A 23,753-nucleotide genomic window follows, 5' to 3' on the forward strand; every position below is an offset into this window, starting at 1 on the left:
TATTTATGAGTTTATTTTTGTATAACTGCATCCTCCTGAACCTCTTCACAAAATAATGTTCTTAGTAAAAGTTCTTATTTTTTACAAAACTTTATTTTCAAAGAGAATACTTTGCAATAAAATTACACTTATGGATGAACCTCATAGTTGATTAAGTAATCTTGAAGTACTGCACCAAGAGCACATAGCAGCAAAATGATGGAACTTATCATCTTTCCCAAGGCTTTCTCACACATATAAGACAATACAGATGAAGGGTGCAAAGCCACATTCATTATCACCATTACAAAACACACCAGCATATTACTATCTTGAGCCATCTAAACAAACAGGAAAAGGTGGGTGGGAGAGAGAGCAACACAATTTGCATAGCCCATGTTCCTTAATTTAGAAGACCATTTTGATTCATACATCTTCTGTTGCTGGCACACAAAGATGGATGTAAGACAAGGAAGTCTTCAAAGCCATTTCCAAATGGCTCAAAAAGTTCCTTGCTCTGAGTAATTCTTTGCTTTTCATAAAAATTTGTTGCAAACAAATAGACTGCTAACCACTGTTCTTAGCAGAATAACCACTACCAGTAAACACAGCAATCAATGACATTGTGAAGCCTAGCAAAGGAAAAACGAGCCCTGTGCTGATTGATGGAGATCACATACACTCTGTTTCCCTACATTTCCACCCACTTTCCCACACTAGCCAGGTGCAAGGTACACGGTACAGATTTTCTTTTGCTTGGACATCTTTCCAGTAATTCCTTCAAATGAGACCCACCACTGGGGTCACCTCCTTCACACCTGTGCTGCTGACCAGTATGCCAGGCACATCACCTCACCGACCTGCAGCATTCCCAAGGAGAGAGGACTGTTGAAACAGGAAGGCTTACGCTGAGCTCTGTGGAACACCTGGTCAGTGTCTGGAACTGGCTGTGGAGAGCTGTGATGGTTTTAGAATGCTTGTATTGAATGAATTGAACCAAGTTAATTCCATTCATTCTGCCATAGTCGTGGTGCTAGTCAAGCAGCAGAACTTGCCAAGGTCATTCCTTCCCACTGGATTCTTGAAGGATATCATGCCCAGGCCCACATATAACCTTGTGTCCATCCCAAACCATTTAAGAATAACAGGTCTCTCAATAAATACGTCAGAAAAAGAAATACCTCCTCTAGTCAAAAACCTTGCATTTTTTCCCATAGGCAATAAACCCACTGCTCTGAAAAAGGGGGAAAGGCATGCTGACAGACAAAAACGGATCTCTGTGCTTCCTGGGTACCTATTTGGAACAAAGATGCCAAGTTCATTGTTTTTCCTAGGGATGGGCTGTGAAACAGGCAGCAGCCATGCAGCTGGTGGAGCCAGAACTGGAGCCGTCCTGCACAGTTGTGTCTTCCATTCCAAGTGCCAAATGCCCAGGGAAGGGTGGGATTGAAGGAAGCAGTGATGAGGACAGAAGTGAGAGGTGCCAGAAAATAATGGTTTGTCTTCCAATACAATAGCTTAATCATTTCTACAGAAAGGGCATTTCTTCCAGGATATCATTCTAATATAAAATTTCCTATCAGATAACCCTAGCAGATGTCTTGAATTGGGTTTTCCTGACTGCTTTGTGTCAGCATGGGAGGGAACACATAGAAACTCACTTCCAGGGGTGATGTGGGAGAAACAAGTCACAGGGAGTTACAGATCACATTTGGAGTTGGAAAAAAAAAAGAAAAAGAAAAAAGAAAAAAGAAAAAGAAAAAAGAAAAAGGACATAGAGATCCAAATCTTCCAGAAGTTCATTGTTCATTTGGTTCCAGAGGCAGATCCCTAGAACCATATGTATTCAGTTGACTTGAACATTTGCAACGAATATCAAGAAAGACACCGTCTGGGATTATCCTTTATAATTTTCCTTTCTGTTCCAGCAGTGTTCCAATCTGGAAGGAGTGAGCAGGGCTGCAGCCAGAAATCAGGCTCTGTTCCCCTGTGACTTTCTGATATAAAATGTTAAAACCCAAGCGAGGACCATTTTTCCTTGCTTTTCTATTGCTGTGTTAAATCATTCTTAGTGGTTCTTCCAGAATGGGCACAACAATCACTTTCTGATTTCAGCTGTACTCGAGGTCCTGGCTGAGGAGTACATCTGCTGCTCCATCCTCACCCTGCCCACTTCCTGCATTCTCCAGCTATGCACTGTCTTTCTTGTTATTTGACTGAAGAGCCAAAGGTATGCAGATGCCTTTGTAGACTATGGGTGACAGGATAGCTTTAAATAAAACTAGCTCAAATCGGGAGTGGCATGCATGAGATCCAGCTTGCTACCAGCTCCATGACGATGGTCTCATGCTTTGTCCTGCATTCCCTTAGCTGCCTGTCACCAAGCCTTCCAGCCATTTCCTGGAAAGCAACCAGTTGATTGTGTTCCTATTGTGCTACGGCCACAAACCAGTAACAATGAAAACATGTCTTGTATCACTCTACTGAGCTTTATCTCGACACACTGCAGCCCCTGATGAAGAAAGCTCCATCATGCCTGCTTCACTGCACGTGGGCTGTAAATACCTGAAGATGTGTTTTGTATGAGTGAGGTGTCACAGAGGCTCTGACATGCCTTCTATTGCTTCTGGCAGTCTCTTGCCAATTCTCCATAACTCACTTTGGCATCTGATACCAGCTTCCAACATCTGAAAGCTGAAAATAGGAAAGGGCATTTGCAAGGCTGTGATATGATGTGTGCTTGGCTTTAAAAAGGATCTAAAACTCAAAGCAAGGGAGAGCAAAAAGGCATACCAATATCACCATGGATATGTGACATTAAACAAACCACTTGTCATGATACACAGCTGACAACTTGCCAAATGGAGCAGGATCTTCTAATTATTCATTGTTTTGCCCTGTAAAACCTACAAAACTACAAGAAAGAAAAACCTCCAGAAAGGTAGTGTCACTCTTCTGACCTCCCTGGCCAGACTGGAGGTCCTGCTGAACAGCTTCTCCCAAAATTGTACCTACTCAACATGCATCAGAAGAGCAAAACACAACTTTGTGATGACATCCTAAGTAATCCCTGCAGGAAAGAGAGCTGCAGGGTGAGGTCACTTCCTCAAGGTAACTCTGGAACTCAAGGCACTCCCTTTCCTCCCAGGGCTTTAATTCCATCCTTGTCTTGCATCTCAGCTGGGGTTTGAGTGGAATATTCTTCTGGTGCCTTGTATGTGTGAGAACTGCAACAGCCATGCAGGGATTTATTCTTCACAGAATCATGGAATTGTAGAATTATAGAATATCCTGAATTGGAAGGGACCCATAAGGATAATCGAGTGGAACTCCTTCCTCTGTCTCCATCACAGAAGAGAGGTGGAGCTGCTGCTCTTCCTTAATTTGCTGTGGCCAGGTGAGGGCCTCATCCACACAAAAGGCAGCAGGAGGGCTGCAATACGGCCCGTACTTCCTAGTGACCCCTGTGGCCTTCGCTGACATCTCCTCCCCAGAAGCACTTGTGCACCTCTTACACTGCTGTGTCCTTGCACAGTACATGGAGGAGCAGAAGCTCCAGCTCAGCCTACACGACGGCTGCTTTGACCTCAAAAGAGGAGCGAATGATCCCTCCTGTCTGGGGAAGGGTACTCATGTGGGCACCCAAGAGGGAAAAACAGGGAGGAGAAAGTCAGGTGAAAGCTGAAATCAAGGCAACATTCAGCTCTCCTCTGCAGCAGGCCTCCCCCATCCCACAGCATCTGTGTGCTCCTCCAGCACAGCAGCCCTCCAGAGCAGGGTGGGTTTGGAGCAGAGGTGCCCCACACAGGACTGCTGTTCTCGAGGCCGTTGGGGCACACTCGTCCCTCTATGGTGGCACGGGGCAACGTGTGACAGGAGGGGCAGAGGACACGCTAGCCAGGATGGTCATATTCACAAAGCATTCACCCGCATTATCTACGTTCTTTTTTCCTTCTCCCTTCTAAGAGCATGGATCGTAAGCAAGAAAATGGGCATCACCGGATGGGCAGCCGCCCCGCACACTCGAGGTATCTGCTACACTGTGGGGCTACGCGGGTACGGAGGGAAGCCGGGAGGGAGAAATGCGGCACCGCGGCTGTGAAAAAAGGTGGAACTCGGATCTCGCCGCCGGGAGAGGCGCCGGCCCGTGGGAGCGCCCACGCGCGTCCGCGTCCGGGGTCGGACACCTGCATGGCGGAGGCGCGGGAGGGGCGCGGAGCGGGGCCTCTGAGAGCGGGCGACGCTGCCTTAGCGGCCGGCCCCACGCGTGTCCGCGGCCGCGCGGTGCCGGCGGGCAGCGCCCTCCTCTGTGGCATTGCCGGGGCTGCGCTCCCCGCCGCGGAGCCCCGCTTTGTTCCCGGGGGAGCCCACAAACACACGTGTCGGCCGAGCAGGGGTAGTGGGGCCTCTGGATGTTGTCCTGCGTGGCTCTGCGCGTGTATGTGTCCCTGCGTGTGCGTGTATGTGTGCGCGCTGGGTGTTGGTTGGTTTTCGTTGTTGGGTGTTTTTTTTTTTTTTTTTTTTTTTTTTCCCCCTCGCTTGCTCCAGGTTTTACTTCTGGTTGCCTGTAAGGGTTTTGCTCCTCCCTTCTGAAATCCTATATTAGCTGTGGCCAAAGCTGGGTAAGAAACACAGCTCATTGTTGGCAAGTGCCGATGAGCCTCGCAGAGGAGTGAGGAGCGGCGCTGGGGCTGCGGCAGCGGCAGCGGCAGAGCCCCGCCGTCACGTCAGCCCGGGAGAGGAGGGCAGCGCGCTCTATGCGGGGTGACTGCTGCTGACTGATTTCACCGCCACCTTTGAAGGGAAAGAAGAAAGCAGCCGGGAGGTGAGTGCGGAGGTTGGGCAGCTGCTGCGGTGCGTCCCTTTTGTGTGCGGCAGGAAAAATGCGACCGCTTAAACACGCGAGAAAAGGTGCTCCTCGGCTGCGCGGCTTAATCTCCTTATCTGTGCCTCGCGGTGTCTGAATTTATTTCTTTTTAACTGGGACTTAATTCTAAAAGTTGCTGACAGCGGCGGGGTGGGACTTCCCGGTTCTTTGCTCGCTCTCCGCAAGTTGGAGGAGCGCCTTTGAACGAACGCCGCTTGTGACACACGAGGGGCTCGGGAGGCTCGGGGCCCCCGTCCGGGAGGAGACGGCTGTGCCGGGTGCCGCACTCCGCCGATGGTGCGCACAAGTTGCAGCGGGCGGGCGCGCCGCGCGCCGCCTCAGCGGAGGAGAGAGGGCCGTTCGCAGGGCGGGCGCCGCTCGCGTTTCTCCCTTTGTACTCCACGGTAGAGACGCGGTAGGGAGATTCCCCCTGGAAGGAGGACGGCGTGCGGCGCGGTGGCTTTCGTCGGGCCGGTGATCGAGGGGCGTTCTCTTTAACACGCTCGCTTTCCAGGTGGGAGATGGCGGAACACATGATGGCTATGAACCACGGGCGATTCCCCGACGGCGCCGGCGGGCTCCACCACCACCCCGCGCACCGGCTGAGCATGGGGCAGTTCGCCGCCCCCCACCACCACCAGCAGCAGCAGCAGCAGCCGCACGCCTTCAGCGCCCTGATGGGAGACCATATACATTACGGAGCGGGCAATATGAACGCGAGCGGCGGGGTCCGGCACGCCATGGGGCCGGGCGGCGTGGGCGGGGGGCACCCGGCCGGCAACATGCCGCCCCCCGCCCGCTTCAGCGGCTCCCAGTTCATGGCCCCCCCCGTGGGCAGCCCGGGAGGGCAGCTGAGCGCCAGCATGCAGCTGCAGAAGCTCAACAACCAGTACTTCAGCCACCACCCGTACCCGCACGGCCACTACGTGCCGGACTTGCACCCCGGCGGCCACCCGCTGAGCGGCAGCGGACAACATTTCAGGGACTGCAACCCCAAGCACGGCGGCGGAGGCAGCGGCTTGCCGCCCGCCGTGCCCCACGTCCCCGCGGCGATGCTGCCGCCCAATGTCATAGACACTGACTTCATCGACGAGGAGGTCCTCATGTCCTTAGTCATCGAAATGGGGCTGGATCGCATCAAGGAGCTGCCCGAGCTGTGGTTGGGACAGAACGAGTTTGACTTCATGACGGACTTCGTTTGCAAACAGCAGCCCAGCAGGGTGAGCTGCTGATTCATTTCCAACAAACAAAGGACTTTCTAGCGGTGCGAGTGAAAACATTCCCCCCGACGCGGTGTCTCACTTTTCGCTGCCCGAAAAGGTGAGAATCTGGAAAGCAGAGTAAACTATGCGCTTGCATAAACTCTTTTTTTTTTTTCTTTCTTTCTTTTTTTTTTTTTAATTGCTGCCACTTCTTATTTTTGTAGCCTCGACATTCACGTGTCCTTCCCCCCGCCCCTCTCTCCCATCCTTCCCCCGACCCCCGGGGATCATTCCCATCGAACTGTGCCTTTGGGCGCTGTTTGCCCCCTTCCCCTCTCCTGGTTTCCTCGCAGGAAAGTGCCCATCACTCCCACCGTGCTGAACAGATAGATGTTAATCTCGGCAAAGTGCTTGATCTTGGGGATTTTGGAAACGACTGTTTCCAATGACTCGAGCTGCATTTAAATTCTGAGGGAACAGGGAAAAAGGCATTCGTTGGTTGCATGAACTTTGAAGGGCAGATACTACTGCACAAATGCTGCCATCTTGCTTAATTTTTAACTATGCATCGCAGTGCAGGCTAATGAATACATTATTTTCTTTTATTTTTCGGATATGCTAAACTGGAAGCTTAGCAGATGTGGGCCAAACCTTTCCGGATCAGAACAAGTAATACTGTTACTTAGAGTCTGCTGCCCATTCCCCCTCCCCCATATGTACAGACAATAATATGGTGTGGATGGAATGCTGACTAGTGGCAAACATTTCACAGGTCTTCTTTCTCTCTCTTTTTTTTTTTTTTTAATTTTTATTTTAGTTCTAATTATTTTCTGTCTTCAGCATTTTGACACTGTGCTAATATAGTTTATTCCGTACATGAAAAGATACTACTGTGTTGAAAGCTTTTCAGGAAATTTTGACAGTATTTTTGTACAAAACATTTTTTTGAGGAAAATATTGTTAATTTATTCTATTTTAATTTGCCAATGTCAATAAAAAGTTAAGAAATGCTTTAGTTTTTCTAGAAGTCATTTACCAGTATTTTTCTTCAAAACTCCCCCCACTGTCCCCGGTAAGTAGAGCATCTCTCTGTAGTACCATGTCGGTGTTCGAAAAGACATTCCAGGACTTAAGGTACACTGCACCCCTATATATGTCATGGTGAACTCGGTAGGTGAGCGGGATTTAATCATACTTACAGCGTACAGCCTCATACGTAGCATTGTAATATGCCTGTCAGTGTGGTTTTATGAAATACAAAGTTGCCGAGATGCGACTTTCTTGTGACTTGCCAACATACTTGCTTTAAATGTAGTTGTCCAGAGTTATGATGCATAAAGTATTTATTATATTTATCTATTAAACTTGTAATTTTATAAATCCGCTTTCATTTATATAGTAGACTTTTTTTTCTTTTTGTATATTTATTATCTCATCTGAAAGAACTACTTTGAAAGATTGTTTGACAGGTAATAACTTTTTGTAACTTGGGGAAGGAGGGTGGTGGGCTTCCTCCTCTCCCAGAGAGGGTTAACAGAGGGGAGCGCAGCCCAGATCTGCATCACGTCAGCACTGACCTCATTCCATTCCATTCCTAAGACTTAGGAAGAAGCTAGTGTATATTCCTAAAATATTCCACCATGGGATATCTCTCACCCCTTTCTCCCATAGAATTGCTACCACCTAAGCCCACTGAGACAAATCCATAAGTATCCGCTTTAAGTATCTGAGAGGAAAAAAGGTCCCTTTTTGTAGGGCAGATGACATCTTGCTCCTTCATTGCCAACTGTTGCAGACTTCAGCCCTCACTCCACCTTTGGCAAAGCTGACATGTAAGTTATTGCTTCAGAGAGGACTGCAGGACCAGGCCTTGCTAATACACATTCCCATTAACTTCCCAAATTCAATACAGGTATGATGCCTCCACGCTTTCTTCTTGCTTAACTTTTTCAACCTTTTGTTCTGAGTTTATTAGGAAGAAGAACAGCACGGTGGAGGTAAAGTTTAAACTTGGGCACATAAACAGGGGAGGATATCACCGCTCCAAGGGAATGCAAACAGTGGAGTTTTTAATCCAGTGGGGAAACTAAACTGATTACTATTGATAAAAAATTGTCCCAGCTGGCAACTAAAGTGCTATTTGGTTTTCTTTGCCCTACATGGACAAGAAGGAGTTAATGTTTTATGATGGTAAGGAAAAAAAATAAAAAAGTGCTATAATATTAACAAAAGTAGATATAAGGAAGTGAACACTTCTGGGAAAATCTGATGATAGCATGGTCCTAGCAATTGGAAACAGCTCATTATTAGACAACCCAAGAGCTTAAAAATGACAGGCCAGTTCCAGCCATCACCTGCTCATGTTGTGCTGCAGCAAACTGAATATCAAATGGGACCATTTAAAATAACGAGTGTTTAGAAGAATACAGGCGTACTTCACCCAACTTGCCACTATATAAATCCCTTTTCTATGCTAAGGCTGTTTGATCTGCACGCGTTGCATTGCTTTCTTCTGTAGAGCCCTGGAGAGTATTTTCTGATTCTGATCAACTTCTTACAGGGCAGATCATCAAATTATGGGCATATCAAACAGCATCAGTGTTTAAATCCCCTACATTCTCCCAAAATAAAAGGAGATATTCCCATTTATATTATAAAGTACTTTTGCTTCATAATGTTGGTTAAGCAAAAGATTCTTCATAGTTGAGACATCACTACTTAAGTCATAGAATCATTGAATGGCTTAAGTTAGAAGAAATCCTAAAGGTTATCCAGTTCTAACTCCCTTTGCCATGGGTAGGGCTGCCCCCCACCAGTTCAGCTGCCCAGGGCTCCATTCAACCAGGCCTTGAGCGTCTCCAGGGATGGGGCACCACAGTTTCTCTGGGCATAGTGCCAGCACCTCACCACTCTCAACATCTAATCTAAATCCTTTTCCAGGAGCAGGCAGTTTCACGGGCATACTGGCAAAGCCAATTGGTGTACAAATCTGTAAAACTCCTGAGAGCTGCTGAAGCCACTGAAGGTTCTGGTGTTGGGCTAGGCATTGCCAAGGATTTTTGCAAATGCTCAAAAGTAGACTCTGGGGAAATTTGCAAAACAATCATTTTGCCTACATTGTCCCTTAATTTCTAATGAAGAGTCACATCCCAGGGGATATTACAGTTCTGTATATTCTTACGCATAATACCATCTTCTGAGCAATATTGGGGGCTTGACCCTCATCTTCCTGAGCTGAACCCCATGGTAATGCTCCTAATGGCTCATGCAGCTGAAACAGCAACGGGCCTTTGAGTTGATCCTATATTGCTTATAAATAAGTTAAAATAATTTATATTTTGAGCACAGTGATCAGTGAAAAACACACAATGACCCAGTTTTCCAGCTACCGTCAGATACTGGCCAATGACGCTGCAGCCCTGCGTCCCATTAGGTTGCTTTTAGCACAGGAAACTTGACCTCTGTACTTTGGCTGTTTTTCAAGAACTTCGAACATGGTACATGAGATCTGCTGCTCTTTAAGCCACGTCCATAAATAGCCACACTGCTTTATTCGGTACGGAGACCAGGCTTAAGCCGCTTCGCCACCCTAGACGCGCTGGGTGGAAAAAGAGGTGCTGATGTTTGTTATCCGTCTATTCCGCCGGGTCTGAAGAAAGTACGGACAGCCGACGGGCAGGGTGAGGAAGCACCACTCCCACTGCGGCCGCAGCTGGACGTCGGGCCGGGAGATACTGGGGGCACCAAGCACGGCCCCGACAGAGCACCTGCGCGGGGCGGTGCGGCGCGGCGGCACCATGGCGCCCCCCTGTGGGAGACCGCCGGCCCTGCGGGTGCTGCCCGGCTCCGCACTACGTAGCCCGAGGCGAGGCGGGGCCTCACGAAATTTCTTACTGTGGCTTTTAGAAAAAGAGCAAAACAACCTCGGGGAAAAAAAAAAAAAAAAGCCTGTTGGTCGCAGGTTTTATTAAAATAAATTAAAATTAAAATAAGGTTTTTTAAAAATAAACAAGCGAAACCGGAAAAACAAAACAAAAAAAACCCAACACCGTTATATAAACAAGTAAATAATCCCCCCTTGTCTTGCAAGGGGGATTGGAAAATTCCAACATCTGGATTTGTAGAGTTCCTTTCATTTGTTTCTTTTTTTTTTTACTTTCTTTTTTTCTTTCTTTTCCCTAGGAGATGTTTTCCACACACCAGATTCACCAGAGAATTTGGGTACAAAAGCACTGTGGATCACTGGTGATGGGCCAAAGGCAGTGGCACATATCAGTGGTGCCACATGGTAATACTACCTGATGGCATGAAGCATTTCTGCAGCTCCTCCTGACTGTGTGGCCCAGTGGGACCTAACATGGGGCTGGTACCAAATGGCTCATTTCCCCCTTGAACTGGAAATTTTGCAGGACCTAGAGTGGGCAGGGGCATAGAGTGGAGAGAGTGGAGATGGTGCCAGAAAAAGCAGTTCTCGTCCATGACCTTACTGCTATTGTTCTTGAAGCCTTCATTTCCTCCTAAAAGCTTTACTGAGGGGCTATAACAGAAGGAGTAAGAAGCGTCTGTGTGACAGATTTGGACTATGTGTACTGACCTTATCCTGATCTATTTCTGTATCATCACTCTTGGGCATAGAAGTGTGAACAAGGACTATGTGACATTGGCAGGAACTGTTTACATGACAATTTTTATTTTTATTTTTTTTAATATTCAGGCAAATATATTAGATAAAATTGCATGTGCATTAAAGCTAAGCTGAGGAACCAAAGTAATTGGGAACTCATGGCAGCAGCATTTTCTCAGGGTTTCCTGGATTCTAAGTGAATCGTGTTGTCAGTACAGAGGAGGTGTTTCATATCTTTTCTTCAAATATATTTACACATTTCAATATGGTGCCACTATTGTGCTCACGCACAAGAGAAAGCTGAGTCCCAGTAACTGCAACAATAATGAGATACATCAAATGACTGAACAGATGAGCCACTATTATGGTAGGTTCTCTGTTATTTGCCTCATTTTAGAAGGAAATTTGTAGCAGCAGGTTTTTAATAGAGAAGGATCAGGTATTTCAGTCCCAGTCCATCTGCTGTGCCCTCCCCCTCTTAAAAAATTACACAGGGGCAATCCGATCACAAACCTGAAGCAGACTTTTCCAGACACATCTTTAGAATACTTAAAACAAGTAAAGTTTTTTCCAGCTGATCACTTCTCTAACCTTTTTCTTTCAGCAGGACATTTTGTTATTTTGGTTTATTGCAATGTTCATCTGGCAATATACTCCCTATTTTATCAAGAATAAAGTAAAATAAAATAAACTTTCAGAACTGTTAAGCTCCTAAAACTCTCGTTGAAGACAATAGAGCAAGTACAAAGCACCTCTTGATCACAGAAGCTAAATATTTAGCAGATGCTCCTCAAGGAGATCCTGGAGCTGTACCTACTTATCTGCAGTTCTGACATTGAGCCTCCTAACAATTGCTCTGTGCATGTGATACCACAGCCTGCTTAGCAAACATGAGTACACTGTCGGGGAGAGGGTGGAGTTGTTGAAAGTCTTTACAACGTCTTATCTGCTGCTATTTAAACAGAAGTAACACAGAGGATTTCAGATTTCTCACTCTCTTTACCAGAATAAGTACTTAAAGGCTTGCAACTCAAAATGTTTTTTCTTCAGCAGCATTATTTAGTCTAGTAATCAATATTATCTCTGTCTACAAACACGTCCTCCATCAGCTTTGAATAAAGTAATGTATGTATTTTGAAGGCAGGAGTGGATTCCTGGAATTTTCCAAAGACAAATCATTGCACCGAACCTCTGCACACATCTATTTTTTACAGAAGCTAACTAGTGATAATTTGGGTTGCTCTTAGGTAGGGTGCTGAGCTGCTGATCTGCAGGCTGCACTAAGGCAATTGCGTGATCCAGCAAGGAGGTGAAGGACAAGGCATGTGCATGGTGTGGAGATGAGTATACACATTTCTAAGTGGTAGGAAAAAAATAATTTTAAAAAAAAAAAAGTTACAGTCACCACAAAGAAAGTTTTAGGGATTAGGTATCAGGGGAACAATCCCATTCCCAGTCCAGCACCATTTTATAAGCTGCTTTAGCCAAAACACAGACTTGGAGCCTCCTTCAAGCCAACTTCTCCATTTTTAAAAGCTCCATAATCCAGTAATTTGGACTCACGTTGTAGCGTAGTTCTCTAGTGGCCAGGAGTTATCACAGACTCCATGTTTTCTCTTCTTCTCACCTAGGTTTAATCAGGGCAAAACCAAGTCATTGAAAGAAACCTGATCTAGCTGTGGTGTCCCTGACCATTGCAGGCGAGTTGAACAAGGTGGCCCTCTTCGGTCCATTCCAACTCTAAGGATTCTGTGATTCTATGAAGGCGTTTTGAGGGGGTGGTGTGTTTGCCTTTGGGATGCATGCTGACCTTGTGCGGTTGCAACTGTGCAGGGGAGGGTGACAGCTGATCCCACACATCACCTCGTGTGTGACTTTACCCTACAAGGCCAAGAGGAGCCTGTGACAGGCATCTCACCTCATGCCCTGCTTTGTAGACTGGGACCAGCTGCACTGCACTGGAAGCCAGCAGCGCCCATGGTGGGACGGCTGCTCCTCTTCCCTCAATCTTACCTTCTGAGACAACGTCCTCTTGCCAGATCATTTAATCAAGCACTTTACATTAAAGACAACAAAACAGAGATAATTATACAGAATTTTCAAAGCCTCCATTTAAATGGCTGAAATGTGCTTGGAGGTGTTTTAGTTCAAATCACAGTTTAAATATTGAAATGGAGCAGAAACAATTTAACGTGACAAATGACTGCAGAAAGACTGCAGTACTGGGCGTTTGTCCACTAGGTGTAGCTGAAACCCTGCATTTCTTATTGATTAAAGCCGAAAAGAGAAGGATTTACTTCATGGCTTGCATTTAAACTGAACGGAAAGTAATCAGAATGAAAAGTGGTAAATGCTTACGGAGCAGAGCCTTCATTTAATGCAAGAACTGCACCCAAGCCCACAACAGCACCATCACAAAAATAGATGAATTTGTACAGAGACTCTGTCCTAACTTCCTAATCTAAAAGTCTTTTGGACACGATTCATTCCACATGTAAATATCACAGGTAGTGAAATGCCCTCCATAGAAAGCTATTAGTAACTTCGGTTTTGGTTACATGTTTTTTCCCCAAATATTATTACCAGAAGCTCTATTCAAACAAAGAGATTGGCTCCATAAAACAAAACAGAAAATAACAACAGTGAAGTGAAGCACTTTTGAAACCCAGATCTAACTCTCCATTTTTATTTCAGCCTTAAAGAACAGAGGTGTGATAATTTGCTTCCTTGCTACTCTTTCTGGCCCTCTCTACCTTTTTTTTTTTTTTTAACCTGCACATTACAGCTTAGTCCTGAATGGTATCCTCATTCCTCTGCTTAGAGACATGGCAAAACAAGAACAGTCCTGGTGTATAAGACAAATTCAGGAGGATCATTCTTCATTTTGTTGATTTCTTGTGCAGTGAGTTTTCAAAAGGCAATGATCTTGATTTGTGAATTGTAAACATTACAGGAATTATCATTCCCTGCAATTTTCACCAAGATCGAGGCAGATGATGTCCTTGGTCTAGTTCTGGTCTAGATAAATGCTTGGCCAGAAGTGTCCAACTCAAAGATCCAGGCTTGACAGACAGACTACCCAGTAAAGCTACACCTTGGGATCTCTTTAGAAGTGCAGGCAGTACTTCATGCCAAGACTGCATTGCACATTCTAAACCTAACACAGTAATCCTGGTGTTCCCTTAAGCCATGCACCAGTATCAGTGAGCTTGAAAGAGTGTTATTATTTAAAGACAACGATTCACAACTCAGCCATGGCACACTGTGTTGTCGTAAGCCACACTTCAGTCTCATGAATCCTCCTTGAAACTCTGAAATGGTAACACTAAACCAAGTCAAAACATTTCACAAGCGCATACCATAGGTACAAACATTAACCATCCTCTGTAACTCCTGATCTCTCATTGAGATCATGATTTAAGGTTATATTAAATCAGAGTTCACAACCACTGTGACAACCAGGGTCCAAGGTTCTAATTAACTGAATTCACATATTATATACTTGAGCATACTCTTATTGTGGCATTTGGATCAAGGTGGATTCATATATTTTCAATCCATGTTTGCATCACCCTGGTAGCAGTCAGCCTGTATCTACTGAAAAGGAAAGGAAGGTAGACGGAAAGCTATTATGACGTTTCTTACTAAATCTGATCAACTAACATTTTCCTAAAATGTCTGTGGCTTTGTTTATTTTTTTCCCCTCAACAAAAGTGAAGAGCTCCAAAGTGCTTTTGGCCAGTGGCCTTCTGCCAGCCTCTTTTGTTCAGAGGAAATTGTATGTTACTTTTTCTGGAAACTTAAGTTTCCAGACGCATGCTGACATCTTCACTTTCATATATGTCACATCTTAGGAGGATAGGTACTTTTCTCTTCCTGCTTGTTCTGCTAAAATAATGAAGTAGATATCTTATTTAATATTCCAACCAGTTCAAGTTTCCAGTAAAATGTTTGTTGTTATCAAGTGGATTTCATACTCTGCTTCAGAAAGGCAAGTTGCCAGCTTATACTTCCTTGTGCAGCAGTTACTGGGTTCGTGAAGTCTTCAGCATGTGTTGCCTGAGATGGATGATCATGCTGAAATGTTGTATTTTGCTCTTCTTCCACCTTTTAATCAAGGTTACCTGGAAAACTGGTGACCTGTGCATATCCTTGACAGCTGACAGTCTAGGAAGGAACAGAATGACAGAACAGGACTGTGAGATTGATAGAGCGTTAGAAGAACCCAGCTTATCAAACATCTTGATGGTGACGTAAAAGGAAAGAAAAGAGAGAGCAAGCCAGCTGTGAAGCAACTATCCATTCTCCTTGTTTACTCACAGCTGACACAAGTATTTGGTACTTCCTCAGCAACTTCTTGCCTGACATTCCCTCCAATAGCTTTTTCCTTTTTGTAATTGTTTGGCAAATAATTTAGAAAGAAGAACAGGACTAAAGACAGATATTTTCTTTTCCATGCTTTGGCTGATGAAACAGTCTCCAGCCTTACAAACAGTGGCTATTCTTGTTTATTCTGCTGGATGGTCTTGCTGTATTCAAAGATTGCACCATTTTTTTCCTCCACCATATTTAGCCTGTGTAAACACAAGGAGAACTCTCATGTTCCATGTGAATTTCCTAATACTAAGAAAACTCCCCACTTGGTACTGCTGGCTACCAGAAGACTTCATACTACTTATATTGCACAAAATTTGTCTAAGGTCTGTGCGAAACACACGAAAGTAGAGAAACAGTCACCACTGATCTCTTTCCAACAGAATGACTAGACAAAATAACTCTGGGTAAATGTATTTCTTACCTTAAGAATCTTCTTAAATGCAATGCTTATGGTGGCAGACAGGTTTGTAGAAAAAGATACTGAGATGTAAATCCAGTGTCACCCACTATGGCCAGTGTGGTCCTTCTCAGTGCACAAAAAAGTGGCATTTTGAGAGAAACAGACCTTGTCCAGACAGCATGGAAGAAGTACTGGTGGAATGAACATAGATCCAAATGCAACTCTGTATGATTCCAATCCCTTTTCTTCATAATTTAGCTGGCTTTAAGAATTTTACAGGACCCTCTTCCCTGAGAAATAGAAGATTCACAGAAGAGAGTGAGTATCTTGTGTCAGTTGTTGCTATTTTGTGCTGGTGTAGTAGCTTGAGGTACAAATACAGTGCAGGAGATCCATGCTAGCAGAGAGCAAAGAAAGGTGTCCCTGGCATTGGGTAACTTACTCACTGGCTAACCTATAAGGCAGGTAGGAGAACAAATAATGAGGAGAAAAAAATATATGAGAAAAGGTAATACTTCTTAGTTATTAGAACAAAAACACGATAATGTATGGTTTCAATTACCTTGTGTTAGATACATTTTTGTGAGGTGGAATTCCCCTCCATTCTAAGCAAGCAACTCCAGTCTTCTTGTATAAAGCAAGCACACTTCAATTAATGTAGAAAAGCATCCGAACACATTTTGTTTCCATCCAGATGACCTTCAGCAAGTCTTTATTTATTGTTCATTAACATCTAACATTGTATGTCTCAGTTTACTCTTTCAGCTAATGAGTACAATGTGTTTTTTGCTGCTTAAGGTTGAACTTGCTTAATAGATTACATTAGATGCTTGCAGGCAAGCTACTGCACAACTGGAAAACACTGACACAAAAATTTGCTCCTAGATTTCAATTCAAAACATTTATTTTAAATATTTCAATCATAGATAACCATGACCTTCAGTAAAACACATTCTAGCTTCAGAAAATGATTACTAGCAACCAAAAAAAAAAAAAAAAAAAGATAAACAGGGACTATAAGTGTGTCTTCTACTGCTACAGGAACACAGCTGATACTGCAGACAGCTGATGGTGGTTTCAGAGTGTCAGCATGAAATAGAATTATTGTCTCTGATTCCACAAAGGATGCTAAACAGCTGATTTTTTCCTGGTTCAGCAATTCCCAATATTCCAACTGCTATGGGAGTATCCAATTTACATAGTCACTCTGAAGTAACTGAGAATCAAGACTATATGATGCTACCTTTCAGAGTGCTTTAGGAGGAAAAAATAAATTAATTAATTAAAAAAGAATGCATATCAGTGGCATTTTGGAAACATACCTGAAGGTTTCTGAGACTGAATTTTACAAATATGTCTTTCCATACCTCCCTGTTCAAGCCTATGATCAAAATTAGGGACCAAATTTGCCTCTCACAATAAATACAATGTGCATACCTGCATTTTTTATGAACACAAAATGAAGGTTTGCTATATTCTAGCAAAGTCATTGACACTGATGTCATCTCTGTCATACTTGTCTTTCAGCTCAGAATAACATAAAAGTTACTCTCATTCAATCATTTCTTCGTTCATCCTTCTGTCTGTTGGGATTTATTTTCCTCCTTTGTTTTTACTCATTTGGTCCCCCAAAAAGTGGCATGCCTAAGAAGGAAATTCTTCCTGGACTACTAGTAAAACATTATCCACACACACAACTAGAACTGTTTTACTGTTTCAATTAACACCAGTATACCTTTTTCATCCTTTTGCATTTCCCCTGCAGTGATTCTTTTTCCATGCATGTCTTAAAATAGGTCATTGATGTTTACATCAGCAGCCATTTTAGACATTGCACAGTAGTACTGCCAGCTCTGTGAGCCACTGTGCAGTTCCTCCTGAACTAACAGCTCATCAGCCACTCTGTGAATATCCTATAAAATTAGGGTCTCATTACAACTCATTTCACTATTGTTGCCTCTATTATTTCTCTTTCTGTGTGTCTTTAACTTCCAGCACAAATGTCTCCATTACTTCCAAGTTTCATTTAAGTATTATGCCAAACTGTGTCCTTCCTATTGTATCAATCACTGTTCTTCCAACCTGTGCTCTTAGCTAAGTTAGTCATTACCTTAGCATTATTCAGCCCCTTATGCCCCCAGATTCCTTTGGATTGTCAGCAGAATTTGGATCTCATCTTTTTCCAGATAAAGATGTTTGGCTCCTACTTTGAGATGTTTTACTGCCCATGCTCAGCTCCTATAACTGAGAGAGCTAGTCTTCAATTTCTAATTTGCTTTATTCTCCATTCTGCTCACCAGCAGGTGTTCCTCATGAAATCTGCTCCACATACAGAACAGCTGCAGGACCAAACTCTTAATGAGGCTTTTCCTTTCCTAATTTTTTGCAAACCAGATCAAGCAGCAGTCTTATATATATATATATAATATATTTTTATATATATATATATATTATATATTTATCAATAACAAAGCTGGTGCAAGTGAAATTTACTAGAAAATTGAAGGGGCTAGAAAAGGAAAGGAAAGAGGAAAAGCACCTTTATTCAAGCCAGTTTACACTATCTTACTGGGATAGTTAACTTTCTTCTCTGTAAGTCATCCTTGACTGATGTACTGTCTGATATGTGATTTACAGCATGATTGCATCTGAATTGGCCCAGAGATCTGATAGGATCACAGAATGTCCAGGGTAGACAATTGACTGGGCCCAACTCTACTCCTACTATCTTTTGATAAAAGGTTGCTTCTAGCTGGAGGGACATCACTTTTAGATTAGATTAAAAATAGACAGTTTTGGTATGAAGTATATTTTAAAAGTTTCAGACTTGATTTTGTGCTAGCTTAAAATGATGTAATTCAGCAGTAACTTCACTGCAGTGCCAGTATAACTGGAATCAGATAACACTGCTCTTTTCGTTCCTAATAAATTATCTGAATATAGTGGAGGAAGGTTATTTCCAAACTGCAGAGATGCATTCAGGTGTGACTGTATGCCTTACCTGAGGGATTCCTTTACCTCGTGTCATTTTTCAAGTGAATCTCTTCTCCATTTTGCCAAATTCTTCAAACAGAACATAGCATAATGTATTTATGGAGAGTCTATCTCTTGGGCAAGCTGAAGCAGTGGAAATTGCCTGTAGAAAATTGAAACCCTGATAATTGATTTTGCTTGCTCTTAAGATTTCAAAAGACTTGAATCTTTCCAGGAATAAATCAAAAACTGTTTAGTAGCAAACCATGGGGGACTCCTCCAGTTTCTTAGACTGGTTTCCTCACTAAAACTCAGAAATTATATTCTTACTGATGTAGATTAAGAATTAAATTATTTGCTTAAATTAGTTATGTCTAATGCCTATTGGGATTTTCTGTGTCAGCCAATTTGGCTGTGTTATTAACTGCCATTTGTAGCCAGGATCTCTGAGTTGTAAAGATGAAACCTGGCAAACCTTAGGTATATGACAAACCCTTCAGGCCATAAAATCTTATTAGAAGGCAAATCATAACCTCTCAACCCTTTTGAGATTGATTTGGAACTAGGAAATCTGCAGAAAATTGATGCTGTATGGAGCACCTGCTTTATGCATGTAAATAAATGTAAATATCTTTTTTTTTTTTTTTTTTTTTTTTTCCCATAGGACTCAGCAGGAGAGAAATGATTCCCAAGAGGTCACCATGCAAAATGTCTGCCAGGTACAGATGTTTACAACACTTCTATAGAACTAAATTAAACCCAGTGGAGATCTGTTTTGACAGACCTGGCATTGGGTCCTCATAGGATTCTTCTCACAACACTCTGTTCCCACAGCAGGGGAACGCTGCTTGACTCAGCAAGCTTCTGGCTTCTAGACCACTGCATACACAACAGTGTGCTTTTGTGACTCAAGACCTTTGTGAGAGTTGTGTCTGAACCACAGTATTCATATATGTTATACTTTTGTCATATATCTTACATATATGCTTGTTACTATACTATATGGTTTATTATTACGGAATAAGAGCATTATGCAAATGTACAGAAGTACAGAGATATTATGGCACATAATGGTTTAAACAGAATGGAATTTTATTTCCAATATAATTAGGAGAAGCAGTAGTGCAACAGGAATTGACTCAGCCCAGGTATAATATAATATGAAAGACTTGCATCTGCCCAAAAATAGATTAAAAACTGCTAAGCAGGAAAACTGCTTCAAACATCAAATTGTTAGCAAGTTTTCTTTGCTAAAAGCCAGGAATTACTCTCTCCCTGCTACAGAGCTGGTCATGAAGTGTCAGGCCATGGTGGTTCTGCTGCAATCCACATCCACATGAACGACATGACCAGGAGCAGTTGTCTCCAGATTTTCTTGTACTGCTGGCAAGCAGAAGCATGTGGAGCAGAGCAGCTACTATTTGCAGAGGGTTGCAAAACGCATGCTTGTTTCTACAGGCCAAAATCCAGTAGATCCCTTACAGTCATTGGGATCTGCATATACTGCTACTCACATGCTCAGGACCAAGGATTTTATTTTTCCATTTCCTGACTTCCTTATTGCATTAATGAGAACAATTCAGAACATGTAGCTTTGGATTTATTGTAGCTAATATTTATAAGGATAGCCCCAACTAATTTCCTGTTATCAGTACTCTCCAACATCTCCAGCACACAACCAAGTTGTCATTGTGCATGAATCCTTGCAAGCTATTGAGGTGTGACAACAGTTCGTGTGCGTGCTATTTGTTGCAAAAATGAGTGAATACATAATAGTCTTACCATGACTGGTGAAAGAATAGGTGATGTGGAACTTGTCTTGCCTTCTGTTTACCAAGGAGTTGGCAACTTTCCGCAACTCATCTGTTGCTTAGTTCCTTGGTAGATCAATTATTCACTTTGATCACAGAAAGGAAAATGAAGAAGGGGCTGGAGCAGAATTCTCGATTCAAAACAGAAGGAGCACAAGAAGCCTATACACTCTTATCTTCTCTTATATTTGGTTTGCTCACTCTGCTGTATCACAAACAACCATAGTTTTATCTTCTCTCAAAACATGCGCAGTCAGTTTCCAGTTCTTCCAAAAGATTCCCAGCATTTCAAGCACCTTTTCTTTGTCCTAAAATCTGTGACTTCCTTAAAAGCACCGCTGAGCTACCATCAGTTTCTAAAGAAGGTTTAAAGAACCTGTTTTTTCTTTAAGCCACATAGCCCACATATCTCCAGATTATATGAGCTGCCTTTTCCAAGCAAGCAGATAACTATCTCCACAAAGGAGGACCTCTAGACCTCTGAAGAGAAAGACCAGGATGCTCTCAACATATCAAACACCTCCAAGCCAGTACTTCTGGATATTGAGCTGCCAGGTGCTGTTCTCTCACAACCACATGAATCAGATATTGCTACAAAACATTTCTAGATCCTCCAGTGCCACACAATGGATCAGTTTAAAAAATTACTCCAAATTGTTGTAGTATATACTTATTTTTCCTCCTATTGTTGCTCCGAGCTTTATTATTTTCCACTGGAGTCAAAGTCCTATTTCTGTTCTCATAGCACTGCCTGACTCTTCCAGCACCAGCCTATTGCTTCCCAGTTGTTTGCATTTTTATACATTAAACTGACCTACATCTCTCCCTTGGGAGTAAGCAGCAGATGGTCCTTAGGCCATCTGGCATCTCAAGATGCTGCCTGAGTGACTTGTGGGCCACAGCAGTGGGAGATGCTGGTTGCTGAATAAACAGCACGCAGCTGAACTCCCTGGGGAGTGCTTGGCTGTTTATACAAACAACTTCAGGCCAGAGCGAGCCTGCACGGTAACACGAAGAAAGTAGGTCAGGCAGGTTACCTTGGCAGCAACAAAAACATTTATTTGAGACCTCCTCGATTCAAAGGGAGGACTACACCAGCCATCTCTCCTAGCATTCCAATCACTGAAATATGGTGGCTGGGGTTGGATTATTTGCCCCGTGAGGTGGCTGGAGAAGGTGAGATGTTCAGCCTGGAGAGGGGAGAGCTTTGAGAGCTCCAAACTGCAGCCCCAAATAACCTATGAGATTAACAAGAAGACAGATAGAGGCTTTCTATAGGGGTGTAGGTGGGAGGACAGGAAACTGAAACAAGAAGGTTCAACCTAGATATGAGGAGAAACCTTTTCACCTTGAGGACAGTCAAGCAGCAGGACAGGTTGCCCAGAGAGGTCACGCAGTCTCTTAATACTAAAACTTAATACAGGCCTTGAGAGCCTTGGTCTGAATTCATAGCTAACCTTGCTTTGAGCAAGAGGTTGGATGAGAGACCTCCAGTGGTCTTCCTGTGAGTTTATGACCACGAATCAGTCAGGTTTATAACAAATCCAGCCCAGATCCCAGGTTGCAAAGGGCAGTCAAAGTGTGAGCTCACATTGTTGAAAGCCATCCCAGTCTTCCTGGTGTAGACAGAAGACTTAGAGTCTGACCAGACCATGTTTAATAAAGATAAATTTCACAGAGCACAACACATCAAATCCTTGACGGACTAAGACTTAGCTTTCAAGAGTAGCAGTTGTATTTGAATCCTTCCTGTATCTCTTCTTTCTAAGGGCCTGAGTTTCCGACCTCTCGTGCTATCTCTGTCAGAGAAGGGAATAGCCAACATAGCTGGGTTATACTGCCAACTAGCAGGCAGCCTCCCTGCTCGCCTATCACAGCCAGTCCCCTGCACAGGGTGCAGTTGGGCTCGGCAGTGGTTGTTCCTGCTGTGTCACTCTCTCCTTCCCCCTTGCTTGGTCTTCTTGGTGGCAGGATTATAATCCAGTGTCCTGCTGCTGTCGTGCCCTGGTTTGAGCTTTCTGCCTGACTTCTGCCTGCACTTCTCTTTGCTCTGGTAAGTCTGACAAACAGCTTCCCTGCTGTTACTGCTGGTGGCATGGCACAAGGATTTTAATCTAAGTGCTTCCCTTTGAGACAGTCAGTCCAATTTCCTTGGAATAGCCTTAAAAGCCTGAGCACTGTGTGGCATACGAAGAAAACAGCGAGCACGGGAGGCCATTGGTGAAAGGACGAAATGCTTCTCTAATGAGCGATAAAAAAAATGTAAGCTGACTTGGTAGAGCTCGCTTTTGGGTGCAAATAGAGGCTATGGCTGTGACAACAAAAACTGATGAAGACTCAGATGCCACATGAAACACAAGACAGGTGACATCAGAAAGTCTCTGGGTCTGGGGTTTCTTCATGCCTGTAAGAAAATATGCCACCAAACGACTAGTTTTGTTTGATTTTGTACTAGAGAATCATGCATAAATCACAATGCTATTCAACTGCAGCACATAGTTGATAAAACTGATTTTGTCATAGTGTTCTGAAGTAACATATAGAACAGCCTTTAGACTATAAGAAGGCACTTCTGTATTTCTGGAGGGTAATTGGAGCTACACCTCTGCTGGCCATTTCAGGGTTTAATGCTTGCTGCTTTGAGGTGTTATGTAGTTCAGTCTGGTGATATGCTGAAGTGAAGCTTTAGGTTTTATTGGCATATGCTGCCTGGTGTAATTATATGGAACATTTTGTTTTAGGGAACTTACATGTGTGAGTATGTGAATTTTGAGCAGAAAGTGCGAAATACTATTCCCCATTTTAGAAGTGCTTAAAATAACTCCTGGCTGCAGAGCAGGTGCCATGTGTCTTTCTGTTGGATACATGGGGAGGCAGGTGCTAAATATAGGCGAATTAGTAAACCCTCCAGAAGTTCAGATTGCAAGAAGGGAAGGACAAAGAAATTCCTGTGAGAAGGAAGGGTAAAAGTTCTGTTCAAAATAAAAAATAAATATTGTGACAGCATGCAAGCCCAAGTTCAAGACCTGTGTTTTATGCTCAGTTTGTGCTGGGCTAAAGCCTCCAGTTACAGCAGCAGCTCCACCCCAGCAGTGCAAGGAGGGCTGGCACAGGGCACTGTGTGGGGTGGTTTGTCCGGCAGCAGGAACACAGCTCCTGCATCTCTGTTAAATCAGGCATGGGCTTTTGCTTCACAAGCCTTTTGCTTTGGAAGCACTGATGGAAATCTAAGCACAGTGAACGTAGATTGTGCCATACATGTGAAATACTAAGGGATACATTCAGATCTAAACCAACTCAGCACATTACCTAACTGAACTTGCACACTTTTTTTCTGTTGCCTCTGGTTATGCTGCGTGTTTGCCCCATTTGTGCATCATCTCACCCAACATGCTGACAGCGTCAGCCCCAGGCACCAGTCTCACTGCAGGGCAACAGGTCTGGCCAGGAGTCCTCCTATAGAAAGGCATCAGCCTGTGCCTGGCATCAGTCACCTCCCACCCAAGGCTGGGGCAGTGTT

The 23,753-nt window shown here is 43.8% G+C and overlaps 2 protein-coding genes and 1 long non-coding RNA gene across 4 annotated transcripts in view; 2 read left to right on the forward strand and 1 right to left on the reverse strand.

Annotated features, from left to right (window-relative positions):
* Positions 1-3,788: 3,788 nt before the first annotated feature.
* CITED2 (Cbp/p300 interacting transactivator with ED-rich tail 2) lies at positions 3,789-7,428 on the forward strand. Of its 2 annotated transcripts, none has more exons than XM_085217171.1 (2): positions 3,789-4,804; positions 5,361-7,428. In XM_085217171.1, the coding sequence occupies exon 2, from the start codon at positions 5,368-5,370 to the stop codon at positions 6,076-6,078; it is 711 nt and encodes a 236-aa protein (XP_085073297.1). In that variant the 5' UTR covers positions 3,789-4,804; positions 5,361-5,367; the 3' UTR covers positions 6,079-7,428. The 2 variants fall into 2 exon arrangements, with proteins under 2 accessions (XP_085073297.1, XP_085073298.1); XM_085217172.1 differs by lacking the exon at positions 3,789-4,804 and adding an exon at positions 4,866-4,890.
* On the reverse strand, positions 6,837-17,839 carry LOC104909736 (uncharacterized). The gene is made up of 2 exons (XR_014881372.1): positions 15,471-17,839; positions 6,837-14,839 (listed from the first exon to the last, which is right to left on the reverse strand). It is a non-coding gene; the product is annotated as an uncharacterized LOC104909736 (long non-coding RNA).
* Positions 17,840-22,092: 4,253 nt separating this feature from the next.
* TXLNB (taxilin beta) overlaps positions 22,093-23,753 on the forward strand; it is a 40,162-nt gene continuing 38,501 nt past the window's right edge. The window contains exon 1 of the mRNA XM_003204163.5: positions 22,093-22,286. The gene's annotated coding sequence lies outside the window, so the exon portion shown is untranslated. The remainder of the gene's footprint in view (positions 22,287-23,753) is intronic.

The sequence above is a fragment of the Meleagris gallopavo genome, chromosome 2 (genome assembly GCF_905368555.1).
Source record: "Meleagris gallopavo chromosome 2, MGAL_WU_HG_1.1, whole genome shotgun sequence".
NCBI lineage: Eukaryota > Metazoa > Chordata > Aves > Galliformes > Phasianidae > Meleagris > Meleagris gallopavo.

What these genes read in the sequence shown, in the direction of transcription:
- CITED2 (XM_085217171.1), top strand. Translation starts at nt 5,368, where the DNA reads ATGGCGGAACACATGATGGCTATGAACCACGGGCGATTCCCCGACGGC.